This window comes from Alternaria viburni, assembly GCF_023758015.1.
Source record: "Alternaria viburni strain BMP 2772 chromosome Unknown scaffold_3, whole genome shotgun sequence".
NCBI classification, from domain to species: Eukaryota; Fungi; Ascomycota; class Dothideomycetes; order Pleosporales; family Pleosporaceae; genus Alternaria; species Alternaria viburni.
The window spans coordinates 1,701,035-1,716,177 of record NW_026055772.1 but is presented as its reverse complement, the minus strand read 5'-3'; the positions used below and the strand labels follow the sequence as shown (position 1 = coordinate 1,716,177).

At 53.6% G+C, this 15,143-nt stretch overlaps 6 protein-coding genes across 6 annotated transcripts; 5 read left to right on the top strand and 1 right to left on the bottom strand.

Moving 5' to 3' along the window:
* Nucleotides 1-410: 410 nt before the first annotated feature.
* J4E79_002200 (uncharacterized protein) lies at nucleotides 411-1,594 on the top strand (the record flags this gene model as incomplete). Its single annotated transcript, XM_049351101.1, has 3 exons — nucleotides 411-781; nucleotides 856-1,274; nucleotides 1,338-1,594. 3 exons carry the CDS (start codon nucleotides 411-413, stop codon nucleotides 1,592-1,594), a joined length of 1,047 nt encoding a protein of 348 aa, XP_049214940.1.
* Nucleotides 1,595-2,130: 536 nt separating this feature from the next.
* J4E79_002199 (uncharacterized protein) lies at nucleotides 2,131-4,445 on the bottom strand (the record flags this gene model as incomplete). Its single annotated transcript, XM_049351100.1, has 2 exons — nucleotides 2,131-4,105; nucleotides 4,156-4,445. The coding sequence occupies 2 exons, from the start codon at nucleotides 4,443-4,445 to the stop codon at nucleotides 2,131-2,133; spliced, it is 2,265 nt and encodes a 754-aa protein (XP_049214939.1).
* Nucleotides 4,446-4,941: 496 nt separating this feature from the next.
* Nucleotides 4,942-5,649, top strand: J4E79_002198 (uncharacterized protein; the record flags this gene model as incomplete). Its single annotated transcript, XM_049351099.1, has 2 exons — nucleotides 4,942-5,168; nucleotides 5,331-5,649. The coding sequence occupies 2 exons, from the start codon at nucleotides 4,942-4,944 to the stop codon at nucleotides 5,647-5,649; spliced, it is 546 nt and encodes a 181-aa protein (XP_049214938.1).
* A 523-nt stretch (nucleotides 5,650-6,172) lies between these two features.
* J4E79_002197 (uncharacterized protein) lies at nucleotides 6,173-7,103 on the top strand (the record flags this gene model as incomplete). Its single annotated transcript, XM_049351098.1, has 2 exons — nucleotides 6,173-6,317; nucleotides 6,385-7,103. 2 exons carry the CDS (start codon nucleotides 6,173-6,175, stop codon nucleotides 7,101-7,103), a joined length of 864 nt encoding a protein of 287 aa, XP_049214937.1.
* A 1,382-nt stretch (nucleotides 7,104-8,485) lies between these two features.
* On the top strand, nucleotides 8,486-10,089 carry J4E79_002196 (uncharacterized protein; the record flags this gene model as incomplete). The annotated part of the gene is made up of 3 exons (XM_049351097.1): nucleotides 8,486-8,715; nucleotides 8,765-9,401; nucleotides 9,451-10,089. 3 exons carry the CDS (start codon nucleotides 8,486-8,488, stop codon nucleotides 10,087-10,089), a joined length of 1,506 nt encoding a protein of 501 aa, XP_049214936.1.
* A 683-nt stretch (nucleotides 10,090-10,772) lies between these two features.
* Nucleotides 10,773-13,394, top strand: J4E79_002195 (uncharacterized protein; the record flags this gene model as incomplete). The annotated part of the gene is made up of 3 exons (XM_049351096.1): nucleotides 10,773-13,021; nucleotides 13,093-13,227; nucleotides 13,277-13,394. The coding sequence occupies 3 exons, from the start codon at nucleotides 10,773-10,775 to the stop codon at nucleotides 13,392-13,394; spliced, it is 2,502 nt and encodes an 833-aa protein (XP_049214935.1).
* Nucleotides 13,395-15,143: the final 1,749 nt, after the last annotated feature.

Below are 15,143 nucleotides of genomic sequence, written 5' to 3'. Positions count from 1 at the left end.
TAATGAAGTAACGGCAGAGGCAGCTGCTGAAGAGGATGAGAGTTGGAATGTAACTCTTAGTACGCGACAGTGGAAGTCGGCTACGTGGTCGTCCTATGAGCTGAGTGTCACGCCATGTAGGTGCTCTACGTCTGTTAATCGTCGTCAGATGATGCATGCATAAAAGGGTACCGCAGTCTTATTGCGCTCCTGCAACCCCAGATCGCGTCTAGCTCCAGATGTACGTAGATGATGCTCTGGTTATGCGAACGATGTTTAGCCTCCGTCATGAAGTTTAGGTAAGACCTCGGGGGTGAAAGGCTTATGACGCTTTGGACCCTTGGGTGGTTCACGCCTCGGCCCAGGTCGTCCTCCGAAACTCTACCTCTCCAACCCACGCTTCACTCCCGACTCTCCCGCAACTGCCCAGCATGTCGACGGCACAAGAAGACGAGGCAGTCCCCACCATACGATTCAAGCGCCGCAAGATCGCGCACCCGAAGCGCGTCTATACCGAAGACGATGCGCCTGCTGTTTCCGCCTCACATGCGCCCGTTGCTGCGACTCCCAACGACGCGCCTGCCTCGCCGACCGAAGCCAACGATGAAGAAAGGTCGGTGCCGAACCTGAAAGAGATATTGCGCAACCGAAAGCGGCCCCGCGACCGACTGAAGGAAACTACGCGCAAAGCAGAGCCGCCGCGGACAGAGGCGGTGCAAGTAGAAGCGCCCCGGCCAGACCAGTATACCAGCCGCTTCGTCGCGCAGACGGGACAGGTGGTAGATCGCGATGACAAGCAGATGTGAGTGGACTCTTCGCCAGATTACAACCAGGCTCGGATAAGGGCACCGTCAAGCATGGAGGCTAATGTGCCAGGTCGGAATATGTAGAAGCCCGCATGGCTGAAAAGAACTATCGCCAGTACGGCTGGCCCATACCAAACCACCTCCAGGCTTCCGTAGCAGCCATCGCACCAGATCTGCGACATACCTTCGCCACCAGTTCATCGACACAGGGCCCGACCAGTAGCACCGAGAGTCCTGCGGATAACGAACATAGCAACCGGTTGGCGGCAGGCCAGGGCAAGCTTCAGGAAGTGGACCTGGGCCCTGATGCTGCGGCGCGCACCGAACAAGCCTGGAAACGATGGGACAAGGGCGAGCCAGAACCGCCAGCCAGCAAAGCGCGACGAGACAAGTATGGCTACGCGTGGCGCAAGCCCAAAGCCAACGGCAAGACGGAAGAAGACAAACGTCGCGACCAGATGGTTGAAGCCGTACTGAAAGAAGCAAAACGTACGTTCCCTTCTCCTCTCCCTTCCCCCTCTCACAAACCTCCTCACTAACATCCCCACGCAGTCGATTTCTTCGACTCCACAACCCCCGCAAACCCCCACGCCAACACCTCCACCAACACCGACGACGCCCTCGTCGAGCAGTTCCGCAACGAATATTTTGAATCTATGGAAGCGAAACAACAAGCGAGGAAACCACCTGCTCCCCCCGTCAAGGGCGCGCCGCCGCCTATAACAGGACCCAAGTTGGGTGGCAGCAAGAGCGCAAGAGCTAAGATGCACAAGTTACAGCAGGAGGAGGCTGCGAGGAAAAAGAGGTAATGTTTGTTGTACATGGATTTTTTTCGTGTTGTTGTTGCTGTGGTATCCGTTGTGAGGATTTGTGGGTTGTTATACAAGAGGATTTTGATGCACGGTCTTGTTGGATGGTTGTTTTGGATTTTTCTTCTTCGTCCTCTCCGTTCATCAATTTGTTAGAGAGATTGAGGTATTAACGCCGCTTCTTGTTTAGTGGCGCAAAGACCAACGACGGACGAATACTCGAACGATCAGAATGGATGGATACGCAGGTCAAGAAAACGACTTGGTATAGCGGTTAGTAAGATCAGTGTCTGAGGTTATGGGTTCTTCCGGTACGACGACCGAGACTGGGGGGCCGGCCATATAACACTGTATCGATGCATGGGATAGGCAATTTTGCTTCAAATCCAATGATGGCATGTCGATATTCTTGCATACAAGCAAACAAACTATCCAAGACCTAGTCATATATACTAGCTCAACGCCAAACAAATACCCCGGTTATACTATACCCAAAAAAAACCCTATACCTTTATCCTCATAACAGTCATCTCATCTCAAAGCTTCCTCGGAGCCGCAGCAGCCGGTTTCTTCGCCGCCCCATTCCCCACAGTCCCTTTCTTCGCAGTCCCATTCGTCGCACCCCCTATCTTAGCAGGCGCCTTCTTCGCCGGCGCAGACAAATCCCCCATCTTCCCCGCCAACTCCCCCGTCTTCTTCACTGCCGCCGCTTGCCCCTTGTTGCTCACTTTCTCAGGCACCTGCACAGCACCGCTGGGTGTCACCTTGATGGGCACACCGCCTGCCGTCATGAACGTAGTCCCCTTCTTCTCCTGCTGCGCTTTTTCGATGTCTTCTTTGCCGATCTTGATCTTCACACCGTTTGCCATGGTTAGTGTGCCTGTTTTCTTGGCTTGTTCGACTTCGGTTTGAGGGATTTTGATCATGACGCCTGAGGCTGTCATCATTTCCTTCATGGGACCTGTGGGTGGAGATGGAGTGGGTTTCTTGGTTGCTGTCGCGGGGTTCGCGCGGGCGTGTGCGGCGGTGCCTGGTTTAGGTGTTGCGGCTGTGGGTTTCTTCGCTGAGGATGTTGGGAGGTTTACCGCGCTTTGAGCTCGTCTTACCGCTGGGGTCACAGTAGTAGGCGTTTGCAGCGTCTTGGTCATTGGTGGCGGCAATGCTGTACTTGCTCTTCTCATCCCGTTGGGCATTACAGCGCCGCTTGCAATAGCTGTTTCTTTGACTAGTTTGGCGAGGTTTTCTTGCGTAAGCCGTTGTACTTCTGGTACTTCTTTTGGGCCTGCGGCTTGTGCGGCGCCCATTTTCGCGGCGCCTTCTATCATTTTTTCTAGTTGCTCGGGGCTTGGTAGGCCTTTGATGTCGCCGCCTTGACCTAGCAGTGTTTTCATGTGCGTTTGGAAGAATTCTTTGGCGCCGGGTATGGGTAGGTCTTCGGGGGATGCACCGTAGGCTACGGTTAGAGCCATCATGACGGAGGTTATCGGAGCGAAAATCTTGACGAACTCGTTCCAGTTGCCGCTCTTGACTTCGGTTTCGATCTGTACTGCTGGGCGGGGGACGGTTCGGATGGTCTTGTTTCCGCCTCTGCTGCTCTCGCTCTTGGTGTCCATGTCCAGGTGGTTCTTCCAGAAATCTTCTGCGGGAAAGCGGTTGTGGCGACTGAAGTACTCTAGCATGTAGTCCTTCTCTCTCCAACGGTTTCTCAGCCAGACTTCAAAAGCGTGTGTGTTCTCATATGGGATATCGTCGAGGTTGAATCGTCGCCAGTGCATGTTCACTGACTTCGGCGGCCTGCCTTCAAAGAAAGAAGAGCGGAGGGTAAAAATGTCTTGACCGAATTGACCTTCTGGCACGCCTTCGTATGCGATGGTACAATCGTACAGCCAATCTGTCGTTTCTCTCAGTTCGTTGAGGCAGAACTTAAGACCAGTGCTGCGTGGGAGCAGTTGGTGCTTCATGTCCTGCAACCCATTCTTCTTCGCCCATTGCTGGCTCTTTTCGCGTGTAGTCTTCGACAGATTCGTGCCCTCAGGAAAGATGATGAGCCACATGGGATCTCCCTTCTTGTTCAGTTTGCTGAGATGCTTCTTGAATGTGCGCTGGTCTTCCTCCCATTTTCTAGATAGAAAGATGAAGTTGTAGAACTGGGCACCCCATCCAATGATCGGAATGTTCTTCAGCGACTCTTTCAGAATGATGTAGATGAAGCCGTGCATGTTGTTTGTATACGCGATCCACCAGATATACAGCCAGTCAGTGTAGAGCTGATGGTTTGCCATGAGAACCATGCGATCGGCAAAGTTGCATTGTAATGATCCGTCTTTGCGTTTGATAAGTTGGCCGACCATGCTGGAGTCGCCAGATACACGGACGACAGTCGGAGCCCACCACTGGGTGAGACATGTAATCAGGATGGCGAAGCATTCTTTGGTGTAGGCCATGTACCCATCGTAGAATTGCGGGTCAATCAACTTTAGCGGTGCGCCTAGGAATTGTGATGCGCTTATACTGTCAGGTGTTAGTTGGGTGTATCTGGAGGTGGACACGGACGTGCTTACGCCAGAACGCCGGACAAGAACGTCGAGGCTAACGTGAAGGCCCGTTCTGCCTGTGTCAACTCGCCAAAGCGCGGTGGTCCAGCCGGATGCGCTTCGACATTGTCTTTCGAGATTCGTAATCCAGCACCGAGGTCATCTTTCTTCTTCCTCTTAACAGCAGCTGGTACCGGCGGCTTGGACGCTGATTGGCTTGCTGGGGTCGGCTTTGGAGCCGTCGCCTTCTTCACTGGGGGTTTGGCAGCCGGCGATTTGGTAACGACCGGCTTCTTCGTAGCAGTAGCAGGCGACATCTTCCACAGTTCGCACACGAGCGAACATCGAAGTCCAAAACGTCAAACACGACTATCAGCACCAGTGACGGGCTACCCGCGACGTCAGTGCAGGCTAACGGTTCCAGGTTCGAGATCAAGATGGATGCTCCACTTGCGCGTCGTCAACCCCTGTCAGCGTGCCGTGGCATGACGTTATGTGTGGCGGCGTACAACCAAGTCAAGCAAGCAAGATATTCGAGACACGCTGCTACCCCTTCCTTAGCTTCTTGGTTTACTCAATAACACTATACTCGCTCCGCAGTAGATACCAATTCTCCAAAGCGTCTCAACTACATCCCTCTTCCAACAATACCACCACATCTGCACCACAACTACGGTACGTTCGACTTTGACAGCTGTCGACCCTGGCGCATACTCGAGTGGTGCACGCGAGCAGCCTTCAAACGTTCATTTAGGCTGGAGACTGACACATACCACAGAACTTCTCCCAAACCACACATCGCATCTTTCCAACATGCCCGCAGCCTCAGTCGCATCCGCGCCGGCCAAGCGCACCACCAACAGGGCCACCGCTTCAAGGGCTCCTAAGAAGGCTACCCAGAGCGCAAAGAAGCCCCAGACGAATGGCGCAACGAACGGAGCTTCGCAACCTCAGATGTCACCATACACTATCATGGCTTCGAGGATCGCAAACCGCGTCGCCGAAATGGCAGAGAACATGACATTCGTCGAGCGCGAGAAGTGAGTCGTCCGAACTTCCTTGAATTTTCCCCTGGCATTCTTTTGGTTCTGGTAGCGACGGCGTGGAAAATCAGGGACACACTATGCAACTGCCGACCGGATTCTGGACCCCTATCGCGTAGTCACAGATCTAGACGTACATTTGCTGACAAGTTCTGGTAGGCCCCAACAGCAAGCGCAACAGCAGCAGCAGCAACAATCTGCCCCGTCAAACTCGGGAAAGAAGCCACCCAGGAAACTCGAGATGCGCATGCCCAACAACGGCGCCTCGCCGACCAACATCACTTTCAGCGCACCTTTCCTCGACAACACACTCGCCAAGCTCCTTACGCTCCAGAACCGCATGCTGACAGTCAGCAACGACATCGCAGCGTGCGAAGACGTAGACGACAAGACCAAGCAGGAGCAATTTGCGCAGAGCGCTGAGTTGAGCCGTATCATCGCCCTGATCTGCGCTGAGAAAGCCAGACAGGGTGCTTAATATGTTACTTTTGTCAAAGCAACGAGTAGTTACGAGCGTTTTCTTTTCTTTTATCGGTGTTGAGGATATGTAATCAAAAGGGTTTGACCGTAGTAGCGCGCTTTGTACGAATAGCATGATTGACGATAAACATAATGAACTGCCATATGACCATACCTCATCGTGATACTCAGCCTCAACGCTTTACCGCCTAACATACTGGTGACATGCCACGGCAGAAAGCTACAACACAAGCTAAAAACCTGCGTCAAAAGATCGCCAGCCAGAACTTTGGTTCAGGTCCACTTCGCTGTGCCACAATAACGTCATTTGACGCGGGGCGGCAGCCACCCCCCTGCATGCGACGGGTAGCGAAACAGGTTCAAGCTGCGGTGGCGCCAAAGGCCATGCATCATCGGGAGAACATGATCTGGGGTCCAACAGTCTAGAATTAGAGAGCTCTCTCGATACTACCATAGCTCCTCCGTCGAACCTAGCTCTCGACATCAATTGCAGTCGCGAGATCGCTATACGTACGGTTAAAATGACGAGCTTCATCTCAAACATCATCTGGAACTCGGTGGAGGGCTTCGTAGATGCCGGAAAGAAGACGGCGGGTGAATATGGTGGTAATGCCTTGATCAAGGCTGGGGATATGATTGAGAATAGTGGAAGGAGTGTGGGAAATGGTAAGCTCCTCTCTACCTAACTCCCATCATCCACATACCTCTCAAACACTCACTAACACGCGCCCAGGTCTCGAGAAGAAAGCAACAAGCTACGGCACCGCAATCACCGGCCAAACCTACAAACCCACAGCCAAAGCTCTCCCTTCCACAGCACGAAAGCCCGTAGTCAAGCGATCCAACTCGACCCCCGCGAGCAACAAGCCAACCACCAGTGGAACGCCTCTAGGCGCGAAGAAGTACCCAGGCAGTAACCAAGTGAACGGCGCTGTTGGAGGAGCAAAGAAAACTGTCGGAGGAACTGTTGGAGGAGTGAACAAAACCGTCGGAGGAGTAACAGGCAACGCATCCAAAGCCACCTCCGGCGTCATAGGCCGCGCAAACAGCACCGTCGGCAGCGTAACAAACACCACCACAAAAGCCACCTCCGGCCTCGTAGGCGGCAGTCAAAGAGCCATCGGCGGAGCCACAAAATCTATCCCTCCCTTCAAGAACCCCGGCGCAATTCCCTCAGCCAACAAAGCCCTTCCAAAGCCATTCCCAGATACCAACGGCCTCCCCAAACCCGCGTACCCGACGACCAAGAAGGCTGCAGTCAAGCCTGGCCAACCGAAGCCGTTTACACCGCCTACGGAGCAGAAGAAACCGGATCCGAAGAAAGCTTATCCTGGGACGAATACACTGCCCGGAACGAGTCGGACGCCGGTGCAACAGCAGAGGTTGAAGCCGTTGCCGAAGGCGGCGCCGCAGATTGGGCAGGGGCAGACTATGTCGCATCTTGCTATTTAGGAAGGAGAGAAGCGGGGGGGGTTTTGGCTTTGGAATGGGGGTGATGCGGCGTTGAGGTGTGGGGGTTTTGGGTGTAAGATTAGGATATGGTGTGTTGGAATTTTATTTGGATGGATATACGAATTGGGTTTTGTTAGCTGCTTCATCCAGTTTAGTATGATAATGGCCGTGTATTGTTTGAGTGTACTCAGAAGATGCGCGATTAATCTGGGAATTTGGTGTGCCTAATGAGATGTTCTTGACGTTTTTTTCTTCTCCGGTCTATTCAATGCTGTGCTACAATCAGCATAGATACTAGACTTGTTTGAGACGGCTCTCTAGCACGCAGCGCATTTGAAGTCTAGGCGAGCTCGGAAAGATTACGGAGACCAGAAAGCGCAGAAGAGTTGGACGGCTAAGGAACTGCGTATGGGCTAGGAGAGGACATGTAGACTTTGGTATCGTGGTAGGCATTTGGTTTCCGTTGGAATGGCATTTGATGTGTATCTCGGAAACAAGTACGAGGATGAGTTCTTGATGCTGGTGATATTGGTTTGGATGATATCGCATTGCGAATTTCGAGATTCTAAGCTATGGATATAGTCCCCGACGGCTTTTATTCATCATCGCTTTCGCCATCACCTGATGGGATAGTTCAGACATCGTTTCTGTCGTTGGTATTGCGGGAATTATGAGTGACTCGTGATTATCCGTCGCCCCGGTACCATGGGATGAATGAGCGGGCGCAATGTCGTTGGTTGATCGTGAGTAGCGTTGGTGATGCTGATGATTGATCGATAGGTATCCACATAGGTAGGTAGTAGGTACGTACATGTGGACGGGTACTTCGCATGACTGCAGCACCCCACTCGAGGGGAAAATGAAAGCCTCGAGAGCCATTTCGTACGGAGGATAATTGAGATTACGTGGAAGCCTACCTCATCTTAGGACTTTATTATCTTTCTCTAGTTGAGTCGATGTATCCTGCAAAGCACCCGTTCAGTTCTCTCTTGTGCGAGGCGGCATCTTTATGACGTTATCACCACCATAATGTTCAGCCTCAAAGACAAACACAAGGGTGAAGGTAGCAGTCTGAACTCTACTTCGTTGAGAATTTCGGCCGGTCTGCGGTGCGCGGGCCTAATTCCGTTCCGTCCACGATGTACATCCCCCAATGTCGATCTCCCCGCCCCAGCCCCACCCCATCACACTTTATCCCCAACACAGCGCATCAGACCGCCTATCATGAAGCTTCGGGGTGGAGTCGTACCGATCTCGGCATTTGGTTAAGCTTCGGCATGAGTCTTGGAGTGCTTAATATGCTCGCCTCCCCTGCTGCGCTCCCGCGCGCTGCCGTTCTTGCTTTACTACACCTTTTTTTTTGAGACCGTGCGCCGATTAAGATGCGTTTCTTCACCTCGAAAGACCCGGAGAGCGTGGACCAGAATGAAGAGAAGAAGGTTGAGATGATGAAAGATGGAGATGGCGATGCAGAAGCTGGGCCAGCTGCACGGGTGGAAGACGAGATTGACCCGGTGATCGAGAAGCGCGTGCGACGGAAATTGGACACCCATATCGTTCCTTTGCTATCGGCACTGTATCTGCTGGCATTTCTCGACCGTTCAAATATTGGGTATGGAAAACATCTCCACGATGGAGAGCGTGGCTAACGTGGCTATCAGCAACGCGCGAATCGCCGGCATGGAAGAAGATCTTGACCTGAGTAGTTCGCAGTACCAGTGGCTACTTACCATATTTTACATCTCGTACATCGTCTTCGGATTCCTCGCGATCATGTGGAAAGTCGTACCACCGCATATTTGGGCCGCGGGCTGCGTCTTCGTCTGGGGCCTCGTTTCGACCGTACAAGCTGCGACAACTTCATGGGGAGGGATGATGGCACTGCGGTTTCTCATGGGAGCTGCAGAGATAGCATATGGGCCAGGCGTGCCATTTCTGCTTTCGTTCTTCTACCTGAGGCATGAACTTGGGCTTAGGTGTGGGTTGTTCCTATCGGCTGCACCGCTAGCCAACACCTTTGCAGGTGCTCTAGCGTATGGAATTACGAGCGGTAACCCCGGAATGGCGAAATGGCGCGTGCTGTTCTTGGTAGAAGGTTTGCCTACAGTCGTTATGGCTGCAGTTGCGTTCTTTTTCCTACCAGACAGTCCTGAAAAAGCGAAGTTCCTGAATGAAGAGGAAAAGGCGGTTGCGAGAGCTCGTGGTGTGGCACAGGCTGGCGCTGGAACAAGAATTGGAGCTATCAACTGGAAAGAGATGTTGGAGGGACTGATGGATCTAAAAGGCTGGATACTCGGTGTAAGTCTGACAGCGCGATGTCGTGGTACTTAACTGACCTGAATAACAGCTCATGTACTTCTCCGGGAACGTTGCATTCTCGTCGCTACCGGTGTTCCTCCCGACGATCCTCAACGAAATGGGGTTCTCGAAGGTTAATGCGCAGGGCCTTACAGCACCGCCATTCTTCTTATCCTTCCTCACAGTGATCGCCACATGCTACATCGCAGATCGGACGCAACAGCGAGGTATCATGATCGCTATCCTCACGGCCATAGGAGGGATTGGCTATGTCATCCTGGCCACCACGAAGAGCGTAGGAGCGAGATATTTCGGAGTCTTTCTGGCTGCTGCTGGTATTTTCCCAGCTATAGGCAATGTACTGCCTTGGGTCACGAACAACCAAGGCAGTGATACTCGGAGGGGTACAGGAATAGTCATCCTGAACTTGATCGGTCAATGCGGACCTCTGCTGGGGACCCGATTGTATCCCACATCAGAAGGGCCACTATACGTCAAAGGCCAGTCTGTATGTGCTGGGTTCATGTTTCTGTTCTGCTTGCTTTCTCTCCTGCTGAGGACAATTCTCGCGTGGGAGAACAAGAAGTTGGATCGCAAGTACGGGACATTGGCGCAGCAAAGGGAAACCGGTGGGAGCAAGAGGGAACTAGGCGAAAACTATGGCCCGAGATTTCGCTACGTTTTGTAGGTGTAGAGCTACCAATGACAAAACAAGCTGTTATCGCACTGCAGTGCCACTCGATATGCAGCTTGACGCGGGGTATGCTGAGGCCAGAGAGATACCGAAGTATGGAATTGTTTGATCGGCTTGTCGAGAAGTGTTCCTTGCTCTTTCTAATCTATTGATGACTAGTGACGCACGGAATTACCATTAGAGGTCGGGGTAGTGAAAACAAGCGTAATAGCGCCAAATCAAGTGCTAGGGCGAAGCAATGGCGCATGCAGGATTGCCATGTTCCCGAATCGGCAATTGACCACGCGACAGCCGTTGCTCAGAACAGCCACCAACGTGTACAAACCAGTCGTCGCACTGACATGCAGCTTGCAGGGCATTATCGCGGAGATGGCGACAGAGATGGGGTTGCTGGCAGCAGTGTGCGCGAGATCCACCGGATGGTTCACACATGCGAACTGCAAAGCTGGAGAGGCTAGACCCCCCGGGCGGGCCCACACTTCCAGGGCACGGACACCGAGTAACGTCACTGGTAGATTCAGGACCAGATTCGCAGCAAATCCACACTCAGCACTTCCAACGCGCTTTTTCACCCACTCTCCTGCGTGTCTACTTATCAGTGGCCCATCATTGCTGCACACCCCCGTCACACAGCATTAACACTGCAATTGTTATCTTGATCCACGCGCCTTCCCGTAATGGCCTCAAATCCGTCTGGCCCTGCTGGCCTCGACGCCGGCACTGCTGCCACCTCCAGCGGCCCTTCGTATGCGGCAACTGCAGCCGCTCCACCCAAGAAAAAGAAGACGCATCGCGGTGGTAAGAAGCGCAAAAACAGGAGACAGAGTTTTGCAGCTGGAGCCGATCTCGCGCAAGGCGACTCCATGATGGAGGAGCGCCCGAGTCTGGCCAATGTCGCTAGCCATGGGCAGTCGCGAGGGAGCAACGGTTTCTACCGCACCCACAGCAACCTCAGCAACACAAGCCTCGAGAGCGAGGCTCTGCTGGACCACCGCGAGCAGCCTACCATCCGGACGCGTCGTCCCAGTGTGCCTGTAACGTCCATGTACCAGCCGAGGGCAAGTCAGCCCAGCGTCAGCACGCCCCAGCGGCTTCAAGCCGCAAACTCCTACGGCCGCTCACGCCTTTCGCACACTCCCGAGGAGAACTACAGTGATGGCGAAGACGATGCGGATGATAGAACGCCACTCATGGCTTCTTCTCAACGCGACATCAGGACATCCACTAGCTATGGCTCCAACAACGGCAAGCCTCGCCGAGGAAGCAAGAACTCCGCAAAGAGCTTCAAGCATATGCCCATGCCTGAACACAGGCCGGATCTGTTCACCCAACACCACCACTCTACAACCAACCTCGACGACTACGACGTAAACAACCCCCCATCCGTACCTACGAGCCCAGCTTTCGAGGCTAGCAGCGGTCTAGACGATGTCATGCTTCCCACAGACTTGGACCACCTGTCCGACCCAGGAAGGTCTAACAGTGCATCTCGAGATGCACTCATCAACATCGATGAGGACGCCCATTCAGGCACTCCACCTACTCCGGGCGACTTCACGCGCCGCATGACCGGTTCTGCGCTTGAAGATGTCTGCTTCCCCCACGAGGACATGTCTGAGATGGGACACGAAGATTACATGAACGCCCCCACAACCGGTGAGCCTACCACTCGCCGAAGACGCCGCCGCTGGCCCGATCTCGGCGTTCTACAAGCTTGGGCGCACGAGGAGAAGGAACAACGGACTATTGAAGGCATGCGCATGCGCAAGGTTAGCGAACCGCTCATGGTTGAAGGACGCCTCCGTCCGAAACGACGCGTCTGGCATCGCGAAGACAGCGACGCTCCCTATCGCTTCACGTACTTCAACGAGACGTTCGACAACACCATTCACAGCCAGAGCATCAGCGAACTCTTGCAACCTGGGCAGAGCTTCAGAAATCTCTTCGTTCCTGATCCACCGATCCTGGACGACGACAGCGATTCTTCCGACACAGAAGATGACATGCTGCATGCTGGCCCCAACGGCGGCTACTCCTCACGCACAACAACGCGTTCGACTTCGAAGGCCGAGGGCAAGTACTCTTCTGGAGAACAGACGCGCTCAACAACCCCGCGTCCAACGGATGCAGGAAAACCCGACAAGCCCAATGGCGAAAAGCCGAAGCGGTTTGGCCCACGGCCTGCCTGGTGGTTGGATGTCATGTCCCCCACGGAGACTGAGATGAAGGTCATTTCTAAGACGTTTGGCATACATCCATTGACCTCGGAAGACATCCTCATGCAAGAGCAACGCGAAAAGGTCGAGCTGTTCAAGCACTACTACTTCATCAACTACCGTACTTTTGAGCAAGATGAGAATAGCGAGGATTATCTAGAGCCCGTCAACTTGTATGTTGTTGTGTTCAGAGAAGGCGTAATAAGCTTCCACTTCTCTATGACACCACATCCTGCCAACGTCCGCCGCCGTATTCGCCAACTTTCTGACTACCTTGTCCTGTCACCTGACTGGATCTCGTATGCCATCATTGACGATGTCACCGATGCATACGCGCCCATGATCCAGAAGATTGAAGAAGAGGTTGATGATATCGACGAGGCTATACTGCGACTCCATTCCAGCGAAGAAGAACAAGAAGCGGAGAAGGAGAAGTCATACAGCTACAACAACCCACACTACAAAGAGCCTCCCGAAATCAAGTCGCAGCAAGAAACCGGCCGAGACATGTTGCGACGTGTGGGTGAATGCAGAAAGAAGGTTATGAGCCTCTACCGCTTGTTGGGCAACAAGGCCGATGTCATCAAGGGTTTCGCGAAGCGATGCAACGAGCAGTGGGACATCGCCCCTCGCAACGAGATTGGCATGTATCTTGGAGATATCCAGGATCACATTGTCACCATGACAGGCAACCTGAGTCATTACGAGAAGTAAGTTAATCCCGGCACTACTATAGATCACGAACTAATCAGCTCTTCAGTCTCCTATCTCGTGCTCACAGCAACTACCTTGCCCAGATCAACATCAGGATGAACGAACGTCAAGAGAAGACGTCTGATATTCTTGGCAAGCTTACTGTGCTCGGAACGATCGTTCTGCCAATGAACGTTGTGACCGGTATCTGGGGTATGAACTGGTGAGTCAAGACCTCAACCCTGATCGAACGATAAGCTAACCAAACGCAGTCTTGTCCCTGGCCAAGACATCGAGAACCTCAACTGGTTCTGGTGCATTACTGGAGGCCTCATCACCTTCGGCCTTATGTGCTACTTCATTGCGAAGAGGGTGTACGGCATCGTTTGATCACACTATGAGAAAAGTATAGACTGCCATTTGGTTGGAAGAACACATTGTATCGCGCGGCGTTGGTGGTCGGGTTTCGCTCGCGTTGAGTCGTCCCTGGTTTGAGTTGGACCAAGACAGTACACATGTTTGCTTTTGTACCACTACTACATATCGGAGTCAGGCTTGTCGTTTGACTAATTAATGACAGTTGTTTGATTTCCAACCGTCAGTGTGCTCTGCTGACCCGCTTTCGTATGTTATTTCCTCACAGTGATACCGATGTCCGCGCAGTCATCTGGCCCCCAGTGTCGCCCCTCTTTGAAACACAGACGGGAGGCCACGTACAGTGAGTGTTATCGCCCAGCCGTGTTTACCGGCAGCTATGCGTCTCCGGTGAGCGAGAGAGAAAAGTGGGGATCTGCCGGGAGGTGGCTTCGTTTCATACAGTCACTCCAGGTGGTGAGTCGTTGAGAAGCTGAGACATGTCCAATAGCAAGAATGTGGCTTGTTTCGGCAGTGATGTGGTCACTATGGGAGGACAGATCTACTGGACTAAGAGGCAGAGTCTCACGGCGCGGGTCGTGGGAAGGATGCAGATGGTAGTGAGGGTGTGCACTGGGTTCTTAAGGCAGTGCTTTGGACGTCTGCATGGTGCAGCCTGTTGGATGTTGTCCCGATCTTCACAGTACTCTGATGCACGCCTCAATCGATCGAAGTAGGTCAGACACAGTGCGCTCCCTTGCAGCGAGGGTCTGGCTTGTAGCATGCACGCCCGCGATGTGTTCAGTACGTTGGGTAGGTGCTGCTCCGTCACGATGCAAAGGTCCCGGCGAGTTCACGGTCGTGGAAAAACTCTTCAACGGTCTCATCGATGTACTTTTCTGTCGATCGCGTCAAGAACATGCTTCTTGCGAGGCGTTCTATGCGAGGTGGGCAGGGTGACCCTGGGAGTATTGGGTTGCTTCACTTTTGGGCTTTGCGTGCGGTGACGCAGGAAGGTTCTTGTCTTGCAGCTTGGTGCCAGGTTGGGCCCAAGTTCCATCTTCGCCGCTGTGCCGTTGATGGAGTCACCAGGCAGCCGGCAGCGATGGGGAAGGGGCAGTCAGCGGCGTGAGTCGTTGTCAGCCGCAGAAGCACCGTCCACATGCTCGAGCGCTCACCGCATGCGGGGCTATGCGCATAGGTGATGGCGCAATGTCCGGTGAGTTCTTGGTGCCCACAAAAAGAAACTTCTAGCGAATGTGACAGCTTGCAGGTAATGGTTCGCATAATGTGCGATGCGCGCGCTCCCGTCGTGGCTCGATGTAGGGCTGCGACGGCGCGGTGTGCCCATCTTGTCTGCGAAGAGGGTACTAAGGTAAGGCAGACAGACTGCGCGCAGACAGGCACTGCCCGACGGCGCCCGTATGTATTTAGTCACTGGAGTCGCGGTGTTGAAACACATGGTCCAGCGTGCGGTCGGTTGAGGTGGTGCGATTGGTTTGACGTCATCGGCCTCAGGGTACCTCTTGCCTTCTGGGCAGGCCAGAATCAAGTCTTCTGACGGGTCCGCTATTCCTGACACTTGACGTCGTCTGCCCTACTCGCGTTCACCCTCTTATTACCCCACCTCGTTTGCTATCGCAGTCCGCCAGTATTGCGCATCCCCAACGATAGTGAGCGTGTTGATCAACACTCTCGCCAATCACCCAGCCCCGCCCGCTCGCGATCGACGCCTGCGAGTACCCGCCCTCGCTCAGCCGTTCACAGTCACGCCTAGCAGCGAGT